Source organism: Phalacrocorax aristotelis, chromosome 17 (genome assembly GCF_949628215.1).
Source record: "Phalacrocorax aristotelis chromosome 17, bGulAri2.1, whole genome shotgun sequence".
NCBI lineage: Eukaryota > Metazoa > Chordata > Aves > Suliformes > Phalacrocoracidae > Phalacrocorax > Phalacrocorax aristotelis.
In genome coordinates this window covers 4,232,911-4,249,027 of record NC_134292.1, presented here as the reverse complement: position 1 = coordinate 4,249,027, position 16,117 = coordinate 4,232,911, and the positions used below count along the sequence as shown (strand labels likewise).

Below are 16,117 nucleotides of genomic sequence, written 5' to 3'. Positions count from 1 at the left end.
GGAGTTTGTGTGGCTCCGTTGCACAAACCAAGAGCTGGCGTCAGGGCCAGGATCAAGCTAATAAGCAACACTGCGGGGAGGATTCACATGGGGATGGCTGTGTATACGTGTATGTAAGGCAAACGGTAAGTTCTTGAAAAAATGTTTTTTCAAAAGGACCCAAAGCGCTTGTAAATGTGTGTCATATAAAGCAGGGAGTCGCAGATGAAGAAGGGGCGGGCAGGAGGATCTTGGAAACGTCAAAACATTTCACTTCCATGTTTTTATAGCTACACATTTTGTTTCAGAAATGCTGAAACATTTTGTTGCAACCTGAAATGTTTTGCTTTTCCATTTCAAAACCGCATTCTTTATTTAAAAATCAACCTGTTTTTAAATGGGGAAAGAAAGAAAAAAAAAAGATTTAATGCAGACAGGCTGCACAACCCCAGAACAAAATAACCTGCTTGGAGCTGAACAAAATATTTGAGTTCAGCTCAGAATTAATTCTTCTAGCCTTCTCCTTCAATAAACCAACCAACCAGCCAGATAACCTCATTTTGGTGACAGTTATGACGTATTTTCTTGCAGTATGTTTTCCATTCCACCACTGAACCAAAACAATTATATCAGCCAGCTCTAAATGATGCCAGGGTGTCATTTAGTCACCAATACTTCCACGATATTTCATCTCTGTAGAGCAGTGAGGGTCCACGTCCTTGTCCCGTGACAGCAGTCTCCGCTGTCTGCACGGGCGCTGCAGGGAGTTGCTCAAGAGACGCCCCGACCCTTGCGCACCCATGAAGCTTCCATCAGCCCAGCCCTGTGTGTCCCTTCGGGTTGTCTCCAGCTTTCCCAAAAAAAGTTATCGGTTGTGCAGGGTATTTACACTGGGGATGGTCTGCAGTGCAATCTGTAATAAATCACACCAGGAGAACACCTCTGGTTATGGTTACTGCAAAGCAAAGGCCAAGCACATCCTCTGGGGAGAGCGCTGATGATGTCCCCGCAGCCTGCCGAAGGGGATGGAGCTGGTGCGAGGGTGTTTGTGCGTTTGCGTGAATATGTGTGTCTGTGCACACATGCATTCACGTGTACATCCCTACAAACTGATTTGAGAAATCTTGTAGGGAGAAGAATCATAGAGGATGCCAGAGCCACAGCCCAGGGTAAACAGCAGGTTGTGCATTCCAAAGGATCATGTAAAGCATGGAGGCAAGAGAGGAGGAACTGCACTTTGCACCCACGTGGGGACTTGTGTGTGTTGAGCAGGGGATCTTCTGGGCCTCCCTCCCCCCGGGCTGTGGCTGGCAGCCCTGCCTGGCTGACCTGCCGATCCCCTGCCTCCCTCCCACAGGCTTTGCAAACATCCTGAAGATCCTGAACAAGGACAGCAGCCGGGAGGAGCTGCTCTCCTTCATCCAGCAGTTTGGCTCCCACTACATCGTGGAGGCGCTGTACGGCTCCGAGTTCAGCTGCACCATCCACTTCCCCAGCAAGAAGGTCCAGCAGCAGCTCTGGCTCCAGTACCAGAAAGGTGAGGAGTGCGGCAGAAACGGGCTGTGGCACAAATGCCAGTATTAATTCGTGGTGTTTTCCACCCATCAGCCCCTCTCCCCCATGCATACACTGCCACTGTGCTGGTTAGTGGCCAGAGACAGGAGACCTGCACCAAACTTAGTGCCCGGCAGCTGGAGATGGTGGCACATGGCTATGGGCAGCAGCCCTGAGCCAGGGGAACCCATCCTGCCCGCTCCTGCCTGCTTCTGCCCTTCGACTGCCACACTCTGGCTCCATCATTCCCCACAGGGACCCTCTTCACCACCTGCCTCCAGCTCTGCCACGGTGGCCCCGGCACGCCGGGGGTGCTTGGGGTTGGGTGATGGAGAGGTGACATAATTGAGCTGTCTTAGAATGGCTTCATTTTATTGCTTGTGACAATGATGGTCTTTAAGGAAGTGTATTAAATCAATAGCAGACTCATTGTGCTACACCATAAATAATGAGACACATCATTAAACAGGGCAATAAACTTCAGGACTTTGAAGTAATACAATTAGGTTATGTTTATAAAAACTCCCTTATCGCTGTAGCCTTCCATTTACCAATTCATCTCTCTCCTCCAGGTAGCTGGGGATATTCCCCAGGTCTGATAGTTTTTCCATTGAAAAACATCTGTGGTGTTTCATAGGACCCGTTGCAGGGCTAATGGTAATGGAGGTTTGAAAGGCATTTGCATCCTGCCCCGTGGGCGCTGCCTACGGCGGCCTCGTTTTGTGTGAGCCAGCAGATAGATGTGTGCTTCTGTCCGCTGCCTCCATCGCTTTCTGCTCATTTTTTTCCTCTGTCTTTCCAGCACAGCTCGTCTTGTAAGCGTATTTATAACACCCTGTACTCGTTTGTTTGGGTTTTAAATAGTGATAAATGAAGTTTGCCATAGCAGTGTCCCTGTTCAGCGGGAGAAAGCGTCGTGGAGGTAACGTGGTGTTTATGTACTCGCGATGTTATTAATCATTCGGGCATGCTCCCTGCAATCCCCGGGTAAATGCATTGGTGGGGAGCAGACCCGGCGTGGCTCCATGGTCCCAGCGCTATCACCGCACACACAGGGTTTCTCTGGAGATGCCAGGTGGGAAGGAGAGGTGGATGCCGAGGTCTGAGCCTGGCATGAGCATCGCTGCTGCTTCACGGTCCTGGGGCCAGAGGGGAAATGAACGGTGGCAATACTTGATCCAGTGGTGAAATACCACCCACTTCTGAGCCCCCAGCTTCTCCCTGGCCGGGGGCAGCAGCGGTTCCCAGGATTCAACTGCAAAGCCGTGCAGTGGCACAGGGCCTGAAGGCGAGCAGTGGCTCACTGACAAAATAATTTCCTTTTTAGTCCATGGTATGCAGTTGGCCGAGGCGGGCTCCCTCGCTCCTCACCCAGCTCCTGCCCACGCCCCTGGAGTTGTGCCCGCCCCGTGCCGCTCGCAGGGCCGCCCCGGCACGCTGGGGGCATCCAGAGCATCCTTCCCAAGCGCCCGCGAAGCACCAGAGCACTTGTGGGTCCGCAGGGATCCCCCAGGGGTTCTGCATGTAATGCCAGGACATAAGCATTCAGTTTCTGACCATGAATTTAGATGCCGGGTGCTGGCTCGGTCTTCGTGTGTGGCCCCGCCTGCAGCTTCGGTAGCTGGTGGGGTCGGTGAGGTTGAACTTTGGGGCCATCAGTACTGCAGAGGGGACCAGTGTTGTACTTAGCTCTTTGCTGGCCAAAAAATGCTCTTGGAAGGACATGGAGGATGTTCGGGGCTCTTGCTGATACAGGGGGAGATCGGCTCTGTGGACAGAGAAGAAGGTGTCACAGGAAACCCAGGGCTTTCTGCTGGAGAAACCTGTTAGCTAAGAGTGAGAGCTTGCTGTTTATGGTAGATGGATTTTATTCCCAGCTTCTCCACAGACTTACCCTCATCTTGCCAGTGACATAAGGAGGATCTCAATAAATAGCTCCAGCTAGATGTTTCTGGATGCCTTCTCCACTCAGAAACAGCTCTGGCCCGCCGGGCTCCCTGCTGCTAGCCAGCCCGTTTCCGAACTGCTCAGAGAGCGCACATATGCATCATCTCTAATAAATACAAAAGTAAGGCCGCAATAACTGTAATTTGTTAGCGAACAAAGCAGGTCAGAAGAGGAGGGGGAGAGGAGAGACTTGAGCTAATTGGAATGGCACCAAATATGAAAAAAATGCACATTGCAGCATGTTTGCAGCATCTCACAAAATTATTTTAATATTTTAATCAACTTCATAAATCAATCGGCAGGTCTCAGGAGGAGGCCTCCGCCAATACAGCGCACAATCTGTGCGTTGAGCCCTAATTGAAAACATGGTCTCGAAGAAGAGACCGCGCCGCTGGCAGCCGGACTCCTTGTAAAGCGCCGGGCCAGGCGCTGGCTCTCTGCCGAGGCTGGAGCAAGCCGAACGCCGCGCTTGCAGCCGGCACAGCAGCCCGTGATGTGGGTCGGTGTCTGCAGAGCGCTTCCTTCAGCCAAAGAGAGGAGAAAGAGATACAGCTCTCACCAGGGACAGCAGAAAGTTGGTATCTTCTCGCTGCTTGGACCCACCGCCCCGCCGGGATGGGTGGGCTCAGGCACCGCCGGCGTTTGCAGGCTGCTCTGCTTGTAGGAATGCAAAATGTTCCTTTTCCTCCTGCAAGCAGATAAGGTGTGTGCTGGGGGGAGGCGAGGCGATGGAGCTGCCCGCCCTTGTTCCAAAGGATTCCCAGGAGTGAATCCTGCAAACGAGAGCGGCAGAGAGGCATGAAGGCATGGCTGCCCGCCTGCGTGGCTGCGGCACACCGAGCACCATGCTCATTCAGGGCAGGCATGGAAACATCCCCCAGGCTCCCCCTCAGCTGCCACGTTAGCCCGTGAGCAAACCAAACGGAATCCCAATTTTATTTTGGGCAGAGTGATTAAAAGCCTGGGTTTTTGGGCTGCTTGCTCTGGCTCTGTGCAGCTTTAAGTCATTGGATTGGCCTCTGAGTGGGGACCTTGAGATTGACCCAGCCATCGATCTGTGCCACAAGAGCCCACATTGGTTTCCTCCCCCATCAAAGTCAGCATTTAATGCCGATGGTACCTCATTAAGTTCACACCAACTGTGTGAGCATCTTCATCTGGCGGCTGGGGCAAACACGACACCCCTGGCCACCTCCTGTTGTGTGTAAGAATGTGCTGGGTCTGGCCGGGATGGAGTGACCTGGCTTTGTGGCAGCCCTTGTGGTGCTATGCTTTGGAGTTGTGGCTAAACCAGTGTCGATAACGACCCAGCGCATTAGCTGCTGCCGAACAGTGCTTGCACAGCATCAGGGCTTCCTCTCTTTCCCGCTCTGTTCCTGCAGTGAATAGGCTGGGGTGGGCAAGAGGTTGGGAGGGGACATAGCCAGGACAGCTGACCCAAACTGGGCTGTTCCACAGCGTATAACGCCATGCTCAGTGATAAAACTAGAGCTGGAGGATGAGGGTCAGCCCACCACAAAGTCACAAGATGTACAGGAGGAAAGAGAGCATCCCTCCATCCAGCAAATCCCACCTGCCACGGACCGCTTCAGGCCCTGCTGAAGGTTTATCAGCGACCTGGTTGCTCTGTGACCCCTCGGTCTGGCTGGAGGAGGAGGAGGAGGAGAGCTTGGTTAGGGAAAGAGAAGAACTGCTCTGATAGCAAAATCTGACAGCCCCAGTGGGATTTCTCCAAGAGCTGTTCTAGCTTGCTCGTTCCCACTGCGATACACAAAATGCAGAACAAATGTCTGTAAGTGCTCCGGCACTTAGAGAAAATGGAGACGTTATCAGCAGTAATGCGGAGGGTCTCATCTTGTCAAGCATTTGAGTGACAACTCTTTTCCTTCGCATGGTGCAGACTAGCTGAGCCTCAGCATGGGAGACTTCTGTTCTCCAGCTGGGAAAAGTTGGAAAAAAGAAGGGTGTGCCGGTAGCGTGCTGCCGCGGAGGAGCACGCAGGCTCGCGGGAGCTCCTCTCCCTTGCCACCGAGGACCGGGGAGATGCACAGCTGGGGAGTGGGGAGCGGTGCTGATGGGCTTGGGGTGTGTTGTGCATGGGTGGAGGAGATTCAGAGGGTTTCCCCACCCAACTGTTAGGTTGCAGCAGTACTTTAGGTCTGTGGTGAGTGAAATGTTTGTTTTTCTTGCATTTCCTATGATCACTAGATAGAGTTTCCTTGGCTGAGGTTGCCTGGCCACATTGGGCACTCAGCAAGCTGAGCCTTGAAAGTGGCTGCTACAGATGTGAAAGATGTTTAACAAGGCCAAGTGCCGGGTCCTGCCCTTGGGTCACACCAACCCCAGGCAACGCTCCAGGCCTGGGGCAGAGGGGCTGGGAAGTGCCCGGCGGAGAAGGCCCTGGGGGTGCTGGCTGACAGCCGGCTGGGCATGAGCCAGCAGTGCCCAGGTGGCCAAGGAGGCCACCAGCCCTCGGGCTTGTGTCAGCACTGGTGTGGCCAGCAGGAGCCGGGCAGGGATGGGGCCCCTGTGCTCGGCCCTGGGGAGGCCCCACCTCGAATGCTGGGCTCAGGTTTGGGCCCCTCGGGACAAGGAGGGCCTTGAGGGGCTGGAGCGTGTCCCGAGAAGGGCAGCGGGGCTGGGGCAGGGTCTGGAGCACAAGTGTGCTGGGAGGCGGCTGGGGGGGTTTAGCCTGGAGAAGAGGGGGCTGAGGGGAGCCCTTCTCGCTCTCTGCAGCTGCCTGAGAGGGGCTGGAGTGAGGGGGGGGCTGGTCTCTGCTCCCAGGTCACCAGTGACAGGACGAGAGGGAACGGCCTCAAGCTGCGTCAGGGGAGGTTTAGGTTGGAGATGAGGGAAAATTTTGCTACTACAGGAGTGGTCAGGCCCTGGCACAGGCTGCCCAGAGAGGTGGGGCAGTCCCCATCCCTGGGGGTTTTCAAAAAACATATAGATGTGGCACTTCAGGACATGGTTTAGGAGGCCTGGGGGTTTTGGGCTGGCAGTTGGACTTGATGATCCTAGAGGTCTTTTCCAACCTTAATGATTCTATGATTCTATGTTCCCTCTCAGTAAGACCTCTTGGATTAAAGTAGTCTACAGAGGGGCTGTGCCCTGGCAGGTCCTATCACATTCCCTAAGGCTTTCTGCCCACCAGCCCCACCAGTACTTGCTTCTCTTCCCTTGGACCATATCTTGTTGCTTGTATTTACCTTTCAGAGGTTACAGTTTTCATGCGTTTTTGTGAACTCAGGAGTTTAGACAAAAGATCGTCATAAAATGCAAGCCCCTTCAAGCCTACAGCCTCGAGCTCTGCTAAAGTAGCAGTCCATATTCTTCTGAGTAAGGTCTGTGGATCCCTTCTGTCCTCTCAAGGTCTCATTTATCTCCCTTCAGGTCTGGTACTGCCTTAACACAGTTAAGATTCAAGTAGTCCATGGGAACCTTTAGTTTTTATTTCCTAGACACGATCAGGTGCATTAAGAAAGCTGTAAGGCAAGCTTTGCATCTATTAAAGGAGATAATGGCTTTCCCTTATACCTGCTTGGTCAGAAATAAAGTGTATAGAATTTCCCTGTCCTTGAGATCTGTTCCTATAAACAACCACTCTATTACCTTTGTAACACCCTTACTGCTTGCAGTTTATGTCATTATATTTATTTCAAAACCTCCGATTTTGACATTTTGTTGGGAGGAGGAAAAAACAATCTAGCTGGTAGCCGTGAAATTTAGTTTAGACTAAAATATGTGCTGTGACTCAGTCTGCTAAATGACCTTATGCACTGCTCATTGTAATCCAAAATTGCCAGGCAAGTAGAGTAATTAGTTGTGCAAAATGAAATAACTTTAAATCCTCGCATTGAGTAATGACCCAGAAAAATCACTTAAGCTATACAATAGAAAAGACTTGAAGCATCTGGCTTTATTTTTACTTTTGTAGCTCTGCCCCCTTTGATTAAGAAACAGGCTCTCCCCCACATCCCTTTAGAAACCCTGGCTGTCAGTTCCTGCCCAGAACAAATGTTTGTGGCTTAGTTGCCGCTGCCCTAAGAAATCATAACTTCTCATAAAACGGCAGGGTAAGTCTAACAGCACCGGCACAGCAGGTTCGTATACGTTTGATAAACCAGTGACTCGTATCTGTTTAAAGAGCTGCTTTGTATCATCTGAGATTAGTCTAAGCAATAAAAACCTTCACCCAGATCAGCAAACCCAGCCGGGTAGCAAGGCCAGGGGAGGACCTGCACGTGCTGCTGACGTACTGATGCCTTTGAAAGACGAGTGGCAAATGGCTTAGCATTCCTTTGGCTCCACCTAAATACACTGTTTCTAATATGATTTTCTGCAGCATTTATCAAAATTATCCAGAATAAAAGGCGAACCCTCACAGCAGCCCTCCTACCGGCCCCAGCAAACACGTAACCTCTGCAGCGGCGCAGAGCCGAGCCAGAAAGCCCCTCGATGAGCCAGGGACATGGGCGATGAAGCCTTCAGCCAGGGTCCCGCGTCCCATAACTGAGCGCTCGGTGCCAGTAAATTTCAACCAGACCTTTAAAACATCAGGTATCGGCTGCAGCGAAAAGTAAGATATTGCCTTTGTGGGAGTATCGGCGTGAACTGAGGTACGAAACTCGAGTATTTGTTTAGGAGGTGGGTAGGGAAGTGTCAGATAAAGTTACGTGAGACCTGCCAAGGAGATCAGATTTATCCTCTGCAACCTGACAGCATAACAGGGGTCTCGTAGCCATTGTGTTCCCAGGTCTAATCCCACTGGCTGTAAAAACCAGTCTGCCACCAAAGGGAGGAGATGAAGTGTTTTTAGTAAGAAAATGAGCCATTTGCAGCGCACTTTTAATTGGATCAATTTTTTCCTTTATTACACAATCTTTAAAAAACAAACACATATGTATAACCAGACAAGCTCTTTCTCCAGGTACAGAGCAGAAGCCAAACTATTTCATCACAATCCTTAATTACTCCATTTCATCTGGTTTGGCAGACGATCACAACGGGGGGGGACACACCACGGCAAGTAACACAGCTCTGCAAAATCACCTCACAGTCACTATCGAGCTTTCTCAAGGGATGTGCATACCTTGGGCGAGGGACAGCAGGTTTTCTGTTTTCCTTTTCTGCCTGGAACGCAAGCCTAGAAGAGCCGCAGGTGACACACACCCCGAGGCAGTGTCCTGGCCCACCAGTGCATCGCAAGGTAGTGTTATTTTTCTTGAATCTCTGAGTGAGAAACAGATGACAGATGCTTTTTTTGAACTGCGTAACCAGGAACAGGCTGGGGTAACCAACTGCTCAGTTTACTGGACCAGCTTTTACGTCCCTTCAAGCACTCCAGGAAATGTTATTGCTAGTAGTGCGATGTTTATTGCAAAAAAAAAAAAAAAATTTAAAAAATCCATTGGAACAGAAAATGACAGAGGTACATATCATCATAGATAATATTGCTTCAATTATTCAGGTCCACGGTAGCTTTCTGCTTGGAGCAGTTCTTAGAAACTGGAGAAATGTTTAAAAGAGATCAGTAGGAGAGGAACTGCCATTACCATAATACTGGAAAAAATGCCTTGAGTTACAACGTAATTAACTGCAGAAGGGCCCAGTAATAGTCGTCATCTCCAAAAACATACATGCAGGATGAGGTCGGCTCCCCAAATTGCTGTTACAGACCTTAGGCGACTGCCCCCTCCCACCCAAAAAAGAGAAGCAGAGAACGTAAATAATTATGTGCGAGTTGGCAGCCTTGGCAAACACACAGAGCAGCTCGGGGGGGAAGGAGGCTTCAATTCCCTCCCTCGGCACCATCTACCGCGCTGGTGTCTTAGCTCCTACTCCCTTCTCCACAAGCTTTTTCCAGCAAATTACAGCAAAATAGGAAATTGCCCTGATGGAGGGGCACCTCCATCACACAGCGGGGCGTTTGTTGTGCCGGCCCTCTTCAGCGCTTTGGCTGAGCAGAACAGGGAGAGAGAAAAAAAAAAAAAAAACAAAATCCTGCCAAAATCTGTTCCCGGCGCTGCTTCTGCAAACCCTGGAACTGCCAAGCAACCGCCTGCAGCAGCAGTGGCTCTGAAGCCTGTTTTACTTTGCTGTTTCACTAGGGGAAAGTATATGGGAGCTTGAAAAAAATCACCTGTTGCATACATGTTGTAGCACAAGTGGCAAACAATTTGCTGTAGCGTGGCAGCCACCGTAAAATCTACTTTTATATTGTCTGTCGTGCCCCCAGATTTGCAACTACGTTGTTGATAGCAACAAATAAATGCACTGCAGTGTAACTATTTTCTGTGGCAGATTAACATGCTACAACTGTGCCCTATTTAAATGCATCTTTCCTTCAATAAACTATTATAGGCAAGCAGCACCACACTGAGGTACACATTTATCAGCCAGGAGAGTAGCTCTGTGGGGGCCTTGGTTCACACAGCTGCAGTTTTGTGCTTCATTTGGCCCAAAGCCGTGATGAACATGAGCTGTGGTGCCTGCTGGTGCCGTAAAAAAAAAAAAATCTGAGGAATGTAGTGTTTTGCTGTGCAAGGGAAAAAAGGGCAATGCACCAATGGACGTGCTTCCAAGTATTAAAAAAATAAAAGCAAGACAGTCATTCCCCCCACCTCCATCCGCATCTCAGCAGCGAGTACCTCGCACATACGAAGTGCAGATGGGTGGAAACATATCGCTAAATGCAATGGTCTGGAATGCGGAGAAGTGAAGTGCAGGTGAACCTATAGTATATTGCATTTAATCTCACTTACTACAATCTCCCTGCCTTATTCCCCCGGCCCTTCCCTCCCCATGAAGCTTTAGATACCAGACATATCTTCCAAAGACAGTTTCCAGGACACATTTAGTAATAAAACAACAGTAAATATAAACTGTGGCTTCCCCCTCTTTTTTTTCCCTCCAGCCCCTTCCCTTTTTACCCCCTTCTACCTAGCAGAACTCTTAATAATAACAAAAAACCTGTTGCCATCAGAGGGCAGCTCTCTAGCTCAGCGCAGTCTCCCATGATTGCACAGTATTCACTCTACATTGAACAGACACGGTTCACAAATGGCACGACAGGGGTGATCTCCTGAATACCAGAAAAACGGAGAGAGAAAACCCTCCCTTGTCAGTTTGAAAGTAAAGCTCCATCTCCCCGCAGTTTTAGAGGGCTATTTCGTTTTATGCAGTGTTGCAATCAGAAATTGCTTTCTCTGGTAGTTGCCCAGACAACTGCTACCCAGTTCCTTGCAAGCACCACAGCAAGAGGAGGATTGCCTCTCTAGTCCTCTAAGGGAAGGTGATTTAGAGCAGTCAGTCAGTGTTTATGGCACAAAGAAAGATACTAGGGTTAAAGCTGGAAGTGTAGGAGATGCGGCGAAAGGAGGTGAGGTTTATGGAGTGACCAGTCATTTAGCAAGGAACCCACGCTGCAGAAGGACGGATCCTTTCCCTCATGTTTGTTGTTCTTTTTTTTTTGTTTGGATTTTATATAAAAAAGAAGAAAAAGCAGACCACCACCACGTAGGCTATTTTTGTTTCTACACACAAAGCATGACGGCCCCTGTACCAAACCCCCTTTGGGTATGGCACAATCTTCCTGAACGCCTGACACCGGTTCCCATCAGATTGCCATGAGGCTGCTGCCAAAAGGGGCTTTACCTAGAGAGGTGCCTTTAAGGGGTGGAATACCTTCTCAGATGGTAACTGTAGATCTTGATGCAATGATCCCAACAGTCCAGCACCAGCAGCTGTCCTTTGGGAGTGATGGCGATGCCGACGGGACAGGTGAGTCCTTCCCGGATTAAGATATTATAGCCACCTCCTTTAGGAAAATGCAGGATTTCTTTACGGCTGCTGTCAGCAACAATAAGGTCTCCCCTGGCATCGACACACATGCCAGCAATGCATCTGAAATCCTCATTCTCAGAGAAGAAGTGGCTAATCTGGCGTCCCAGCTGCCCATCTGGGCTGACGGAGCCAATTGAAAAGCCTCCTTCTAAATGGTGTTCGTACTGCCGGTTTTCCAGGTTAAGCCCCAGCCCTTGTGTAAAGTATATGGTCCCTTCAGCATCGCAGGTGACAAACTTTGGGCGCACTGCGCTACATAAGCAACTGTACTTCACTACCCCCATGCCGCGATCCACCGTGAAACACCAGAGCTTCCCTCCTTCCACATCAGTCACTACAAACTGCCCAGAAGGCAGGGCGGCGATGCCCCAGGGCTTGCTTAGCTGGCTCCGGTGACATGCCACGCAATGGCCATCCATGGTGTAGACCTTGACAGAGTTATCGTAGCTGTCAGTCACACCTATCAGGCCATGGCAGTTCATGGTGACAGAAAGGGGAGTCAAATTGGGCAAGTCTGCTCCAAGGAAACTCAGCACAAAACTATCAATTCCACTGGGGCTCCGGCGGATCTCCTTCAGAAAGCCCTTGCGGGTAAAAACCTGGATTCGGAAGTTGCCGCGGTCTGCCACAAGCACCTCTCCTTGCAGGGTGACGTGCAGGCTGACAGGGAGGTTAAACATCCCTGGCAGGCTGCCCTTGGAGCCCATCTTCTTGATGAAGTGACACTGCTGGATGCTCGTGGCTGCTTCAGGCATCCTTGGCTTGGCCGGTGAGGAATTTGGTGTGCAGCTGGCCTCTTCCTGCCCCACGTCAGGCTCCCTAAATGATGCTGATGAGCATGCTGCAGTTTCCATGAGCGATTCCTCCATGTTAACGGTCCGGGGTTTCTTCACCACCTGCCCGATCTGCAGCGGTCCCACATGGCTCACCTTAAGGAGTTCAACCTCTTGAAGAGTCAGCTCCCTTGGGAGACTGTTGGTCAGTTCCGGTTCTTCCTCATCTGCTGCTTCCTCCAAGAGAGCTATATCTCCCTGCTTTATTTTGGCAAGGAAATAGTCACAGCGAGACATTATCTGTACTTCTGCTAAGTTCAGCAGATAAGCTTGCTCCTCCATTACCTGATTATTTACCTTCTCCACATCAGACAAAGAGGTGGTGAAGAACTTGCGTGATCTGGCCAGCTCCTCCTGGATCTTGCGCTCTTCTTTGCTGTAATCTTGTAGAACTGCTTTGTATCTAGCTTGCAGGTCTCTCGAAACACCCTCCAGGGATGCTTTTCTTTTCTGCAGATCACCCATGAGCTCACGAAGTCTGGCAAGCCTCGTCCCAAATTCCCTCCTACGCTCTTCAGCAGCCTCTTTGATAGCAATGACTCTATGTCCTTGGGGCGTGTGTGATGTCTCCTTGCACGGCTCACATAAAACCAAGCCACAGCTCTTGCAGAAGTGTCTTGGCAACCTTCTCCCACAGACTTTGCACATGAGAAGACCCACCACTTCCCCCAGTCCGGCGGTGTCTATGATCTTGAGCACAGTAAGATTGTCAGTCAGCTGAGCTAAGCTTGTGATCCGCGTGATTTTGCTGCAAAAGGGGCACCGTATCCCATTAATGCTGTTTGCTAGGAGTTTCTCCAAGCACTGTTTGCAGATGGTGTGCCCGCAGTGTAAGAGCTTGGGTCTCAGGTGCTCCTCGGTGAAGGACTCCATGCAAATGGGGCACTCCAGGACCTCTCGGAGTGCATCCGAGTTGAGATGAGGGGCTGCAGCCATGGCTTTCCAAGGCAGCTTTAGCCAATGCAAGGTCTTGTAATCGCATCTATCCCAAGGTGCTCCGATCCTGTCCAGAAAGGAAAAAGGAAACGTGATTTATGCCATCACCAGCAGTTACAGATGCATGCAATTTATTTCCGATTTATCACCCAACCCTGGAAAAAAGCAGCCCAGTTAGCTTCTTCACGTTTGGAAAGGATGGATTAGTCATAGCTAATCTCAGAGTGGGCAAATTCCAAAACTAACTTGCAGCTCCTAGTGCAATGAATTGTTCACTTGCAAAATTTATAAGTAGAACTGAAAGAAGTGTAATGGCAGCAATAAGGAAGCCCAATAGATATTGATGACTGAATCATCTCCTCATGGTGCCCATCTCCCGCTGCCAAGCCTCCGAGTTTATGTAATTTACTGAAACCCAGGGAGATTAAACCAAGCATTCGAAATGTTGCACATCAAAAGAGGAACCAGATGGTGCAACGCTTTAGGACATTAATATATCACCTCTGGAGACCTGCATTCAGATGTGACATCAGATACGAACGAAATAAATGTCATTGTTTTACTCTGCTTTTCTAGATAGCCAAAATAAATTTTCAAGGTTTCATACGTTTGCCAGAGAGCGAAACTAGAAGGAATGATTTGTCAGCTTCCACTCGTTCAGGGAATGACTGTACATACTGAAAACACACAGCAAAGATTTTACGCCAGCGTATTTCATTACCCTCTGCCACGCTGCATCATGCTTCAGCATGCAGATTAAACACAGCTCGACGCGGCAGTGTTCTAGCGGCGTTATTAGCAATAATGGAGTTAACAGGCAACTCCAAACATTCGATAATACATATACTACAAGTGTTCACTATTAGTTCTTGAACTTAGCTTAATTACATATAATTTCTCCTTATTTCCTTGCAGCATTGACCTCATTCTTGTATTCTGGTTCAGTTTTATACCACTCTGGTTGCCGTTCAGCTTCAATCCAGGTTTCTCCATCCTCACATCCCTCACAGCAGGGAGCTGATCCCAGCAGCTCTCTTGCTAAAGCAGCCATCCATTCAAAAGGAACAGAACAGGGTTCACATCATTAAGTTATTATTCAGTAGACTGGGTTTCAATACCTTTGCAATTGCATTGCTTAGCCATTAAAGGAAATGGGGAAGAAAACATTTCTTCTAGGGAGAGAGAAAGTAGTTAGTCTTTAAAATGAGGAGACGGTCACGGAGGGATGTGAACAGACAGCTTTTTCTGAATAATGGCTGTATGCATGCAGCACTCTCGCTTCCCTGCTGGGTTTGCCTGCTTCATCCTCGGGAGCATTTCAGACAGAAAAGTTCACTGTATTTCAGTTTACCATTTGCTCAAGGGGAAGAAGACAACTGCAATGAAGAAAAGTTCTTTACGTTCATATAGAGAAGGAAAAAAAAAATCATTTTAATGTACCAGCTGCAGTTTACAGTCCTTTGACGCCCACATTTCAGGAAGGGATTCAGTGGCATAGCAGAACCTCCAAGTACCAAGCTGGGATCTGATCCTTGGCTCGACGGCAGCGCGATGACTATCGCATCCCCGGCAGGCCGGGAGCGGTGGCAGTCCAGGCGCTTCCTGCCCCTGGCACTGAATACGCTTCCCTTTTATTCTTAGCATATATCTCAGCTGGGGAAGCAAAAGCCTGGGCACTGCCACGTAGATCAGAAACCCTCCTCAAAGGGATGAAAAATCTGTATTTTAAAACGATTTTTAAAAATGAAACACAGAATACCAAATCTATTATTCCTATTTTCCTTGGAAATATGTCAAAAGACTTGCTTAGGGAAGGATGAGGGAGCAGCACAGACACCAGATACACCAGAGAGTTACATAAAAAGCTGCCTTTAAAAAGTATTTTCATTAAAGAACAATAGCGGAGAGGATTTTAAGTTAGGTTCAGTTTTTAGGGAAGACGAGTTGTACGGCATTCTTTTCATATATAAACCCCTTTTATCGGAATGCCAGCACACGCCTTAGTAATGCAAAATTATTTTCACTGCTGCACTTTTTATCTTGCATTTAGCCGTGCCTCCACGGAGGCTTCCTTAACAGGGAGTCGTTCTGGTGTATGGGTCCCTCCCAAGGCACTTCTGCCACAAGGCAGGGTATCAGAGGGAGCCTCAGCTGAGGGTCAAGATAAAAAAAAACTCTGTAAATTATGCGAGTTTGGTTCCTTCTATTTCAAAAATTTCCCTGACGTAATTTCCTCGCTCTGTTGTCTGCAGTCAGGATGCGCGGTGAAGACATGCTGGACGCGATGAAGACTAGTTTCGTTTGTCGTTCATGCCTTGTGTCATTAAGGAGTTAAAATCACAGGGTGAAGCAGCACAGCCTGCGGCGCGGCTCCTTCCCCCGGCGCTTCCCACAGCACCCGGGCGAGCACCAACAAAGCCATGGCGGCCGTACGCGCCCCCGGGGGGCTTCGGCCCACAGCGAGGGCTGCGGCAGCCCCGCGACCCGCGGCCGGTCGGTGCCGGGAACGGGCCGGGCCGGGAGGCGCTGCGCGGGGGGAGACGCGGGGCTGTACGGCCGGACAGACTGACGGGACGCCCGGGTCGGTACGAACGGGCGCTTTAACGGCAGGACGAGCCCCCCACCCCCTCCCCCTCCCACAACCCCGCCGCGGGACTGTCACCCGGGCGGGCCCCGGGCCCGCGGGGACACACGGACAGACACACGGACGGACACACGGAGGACCCCGCGCCCCCGCCCTACCTGCCCGCCGCTGCCGGGCCGGGCCGCGCCGCTCCCCGGCATGCCCCGCGCCGCCGCACCGCCCCTGCGCGCGGGCCGCTGAGCATGCCGGGAGGCGGAGTCCCGGGGCCGGCAGCGGGCGGGGGGAGCGGGAGGAGGGAGGCCCCGGCGGCCCCGGTCCGCCCTCACCGGGCGGGGGTGCGCGGGGGGGGGGGCGGAGGACCCGCAGGCCGGCCCCGGGCCCGGCCCCGCCGGGGGCCGGAGCAGGGACCCACCCGCCCGGGTCGGCCTGGCCCCTCCTC

At 50.7% G+C, this 16,117-nt stretch overlaps 2 protein-coding genes across 7 annotated transcripts in view; one reads left to right on the top strand and one right to left on the bottom strand.

Annotated features, from left to right (window-relative positions):
* Positions 1-16,117, top strand: part of ASTN2 (astrotactin 2) — a 358,803-nt gene that overhangs the window by 229,557 nt on the left and 113,129 nt on the right. For both annotated transcript variants that reach the window (XM_075111901.1, XM_075111902.1), the window contains one exon: positions 1,337-1,516. In XM_075111901.1, the coding sequence (XP_074968002.1) occupies positions 1,337-1,516 (180 nt within the window). The remainder of the gene's footprint in view (positions 1-1,336; positions 1,517-16,117) is intronic.
* On the bottom strand, positions 10,941-15,935 carry TRIM32 (tripartite motif containing 32). Of its 5 annotated transcripts, XM_075111903.1 has the most exons (3): positions 15,837-15,930; positions 14,017-14,132; positions 10,941-13,161 (listed from the first exon to the last, which is right to left on the bottom strand). In XM_075111903.1, the coding sequence occupies exons 1-3, from the start codon at positions 15,876-15,878 to the stop codon at positions 11,151-11,153; spliced, it is 2,169 nt and encodes a 722-aa protein (XP_074968004.1). In that variant the 5' UTR covers positions 15,879-15,930; the 3' UTR covers positions 10,941-11,150. The 5 variants fall into 5 exon arrangements, with proteins under 5 accessions (XP_074968004.1, XP_074968005.1, XP_074968006.1 ...); XM_075111904.1 differs by lacking the exon at positions 14,017-14,132 and having other exon boundaries at positions 15,837-15,935; XM_075111905.1 differs by lacking the exons at positions 14,017-14,132; positions 15,837-15,930 and adding an exon at positions 14,535-15,815.

Coding starts and splice junctions, on each gene's coding strand:
- TRIM32 (XM_075111903.1), bottom strand. CDS start 15,878: ATGCCGGGGAGCGGCGCGGCCCGGCCCGGCAGCGGCGGGCAG. Junction 14,133..15,836: donor GGCCCGGCAGCGGCGGGCAG/GTAGGGCGGGGG, acceptor TGGCTGCTTTAG/CAAGAGAGCTGCTGGGATCA. Junction 13,162..14,016: donor AACCAGAATACAAGAATGAG/GTCAATGCTGCA, acceptor CTTTCTGGACAG/GATCGGAGCACCTTGGGATA.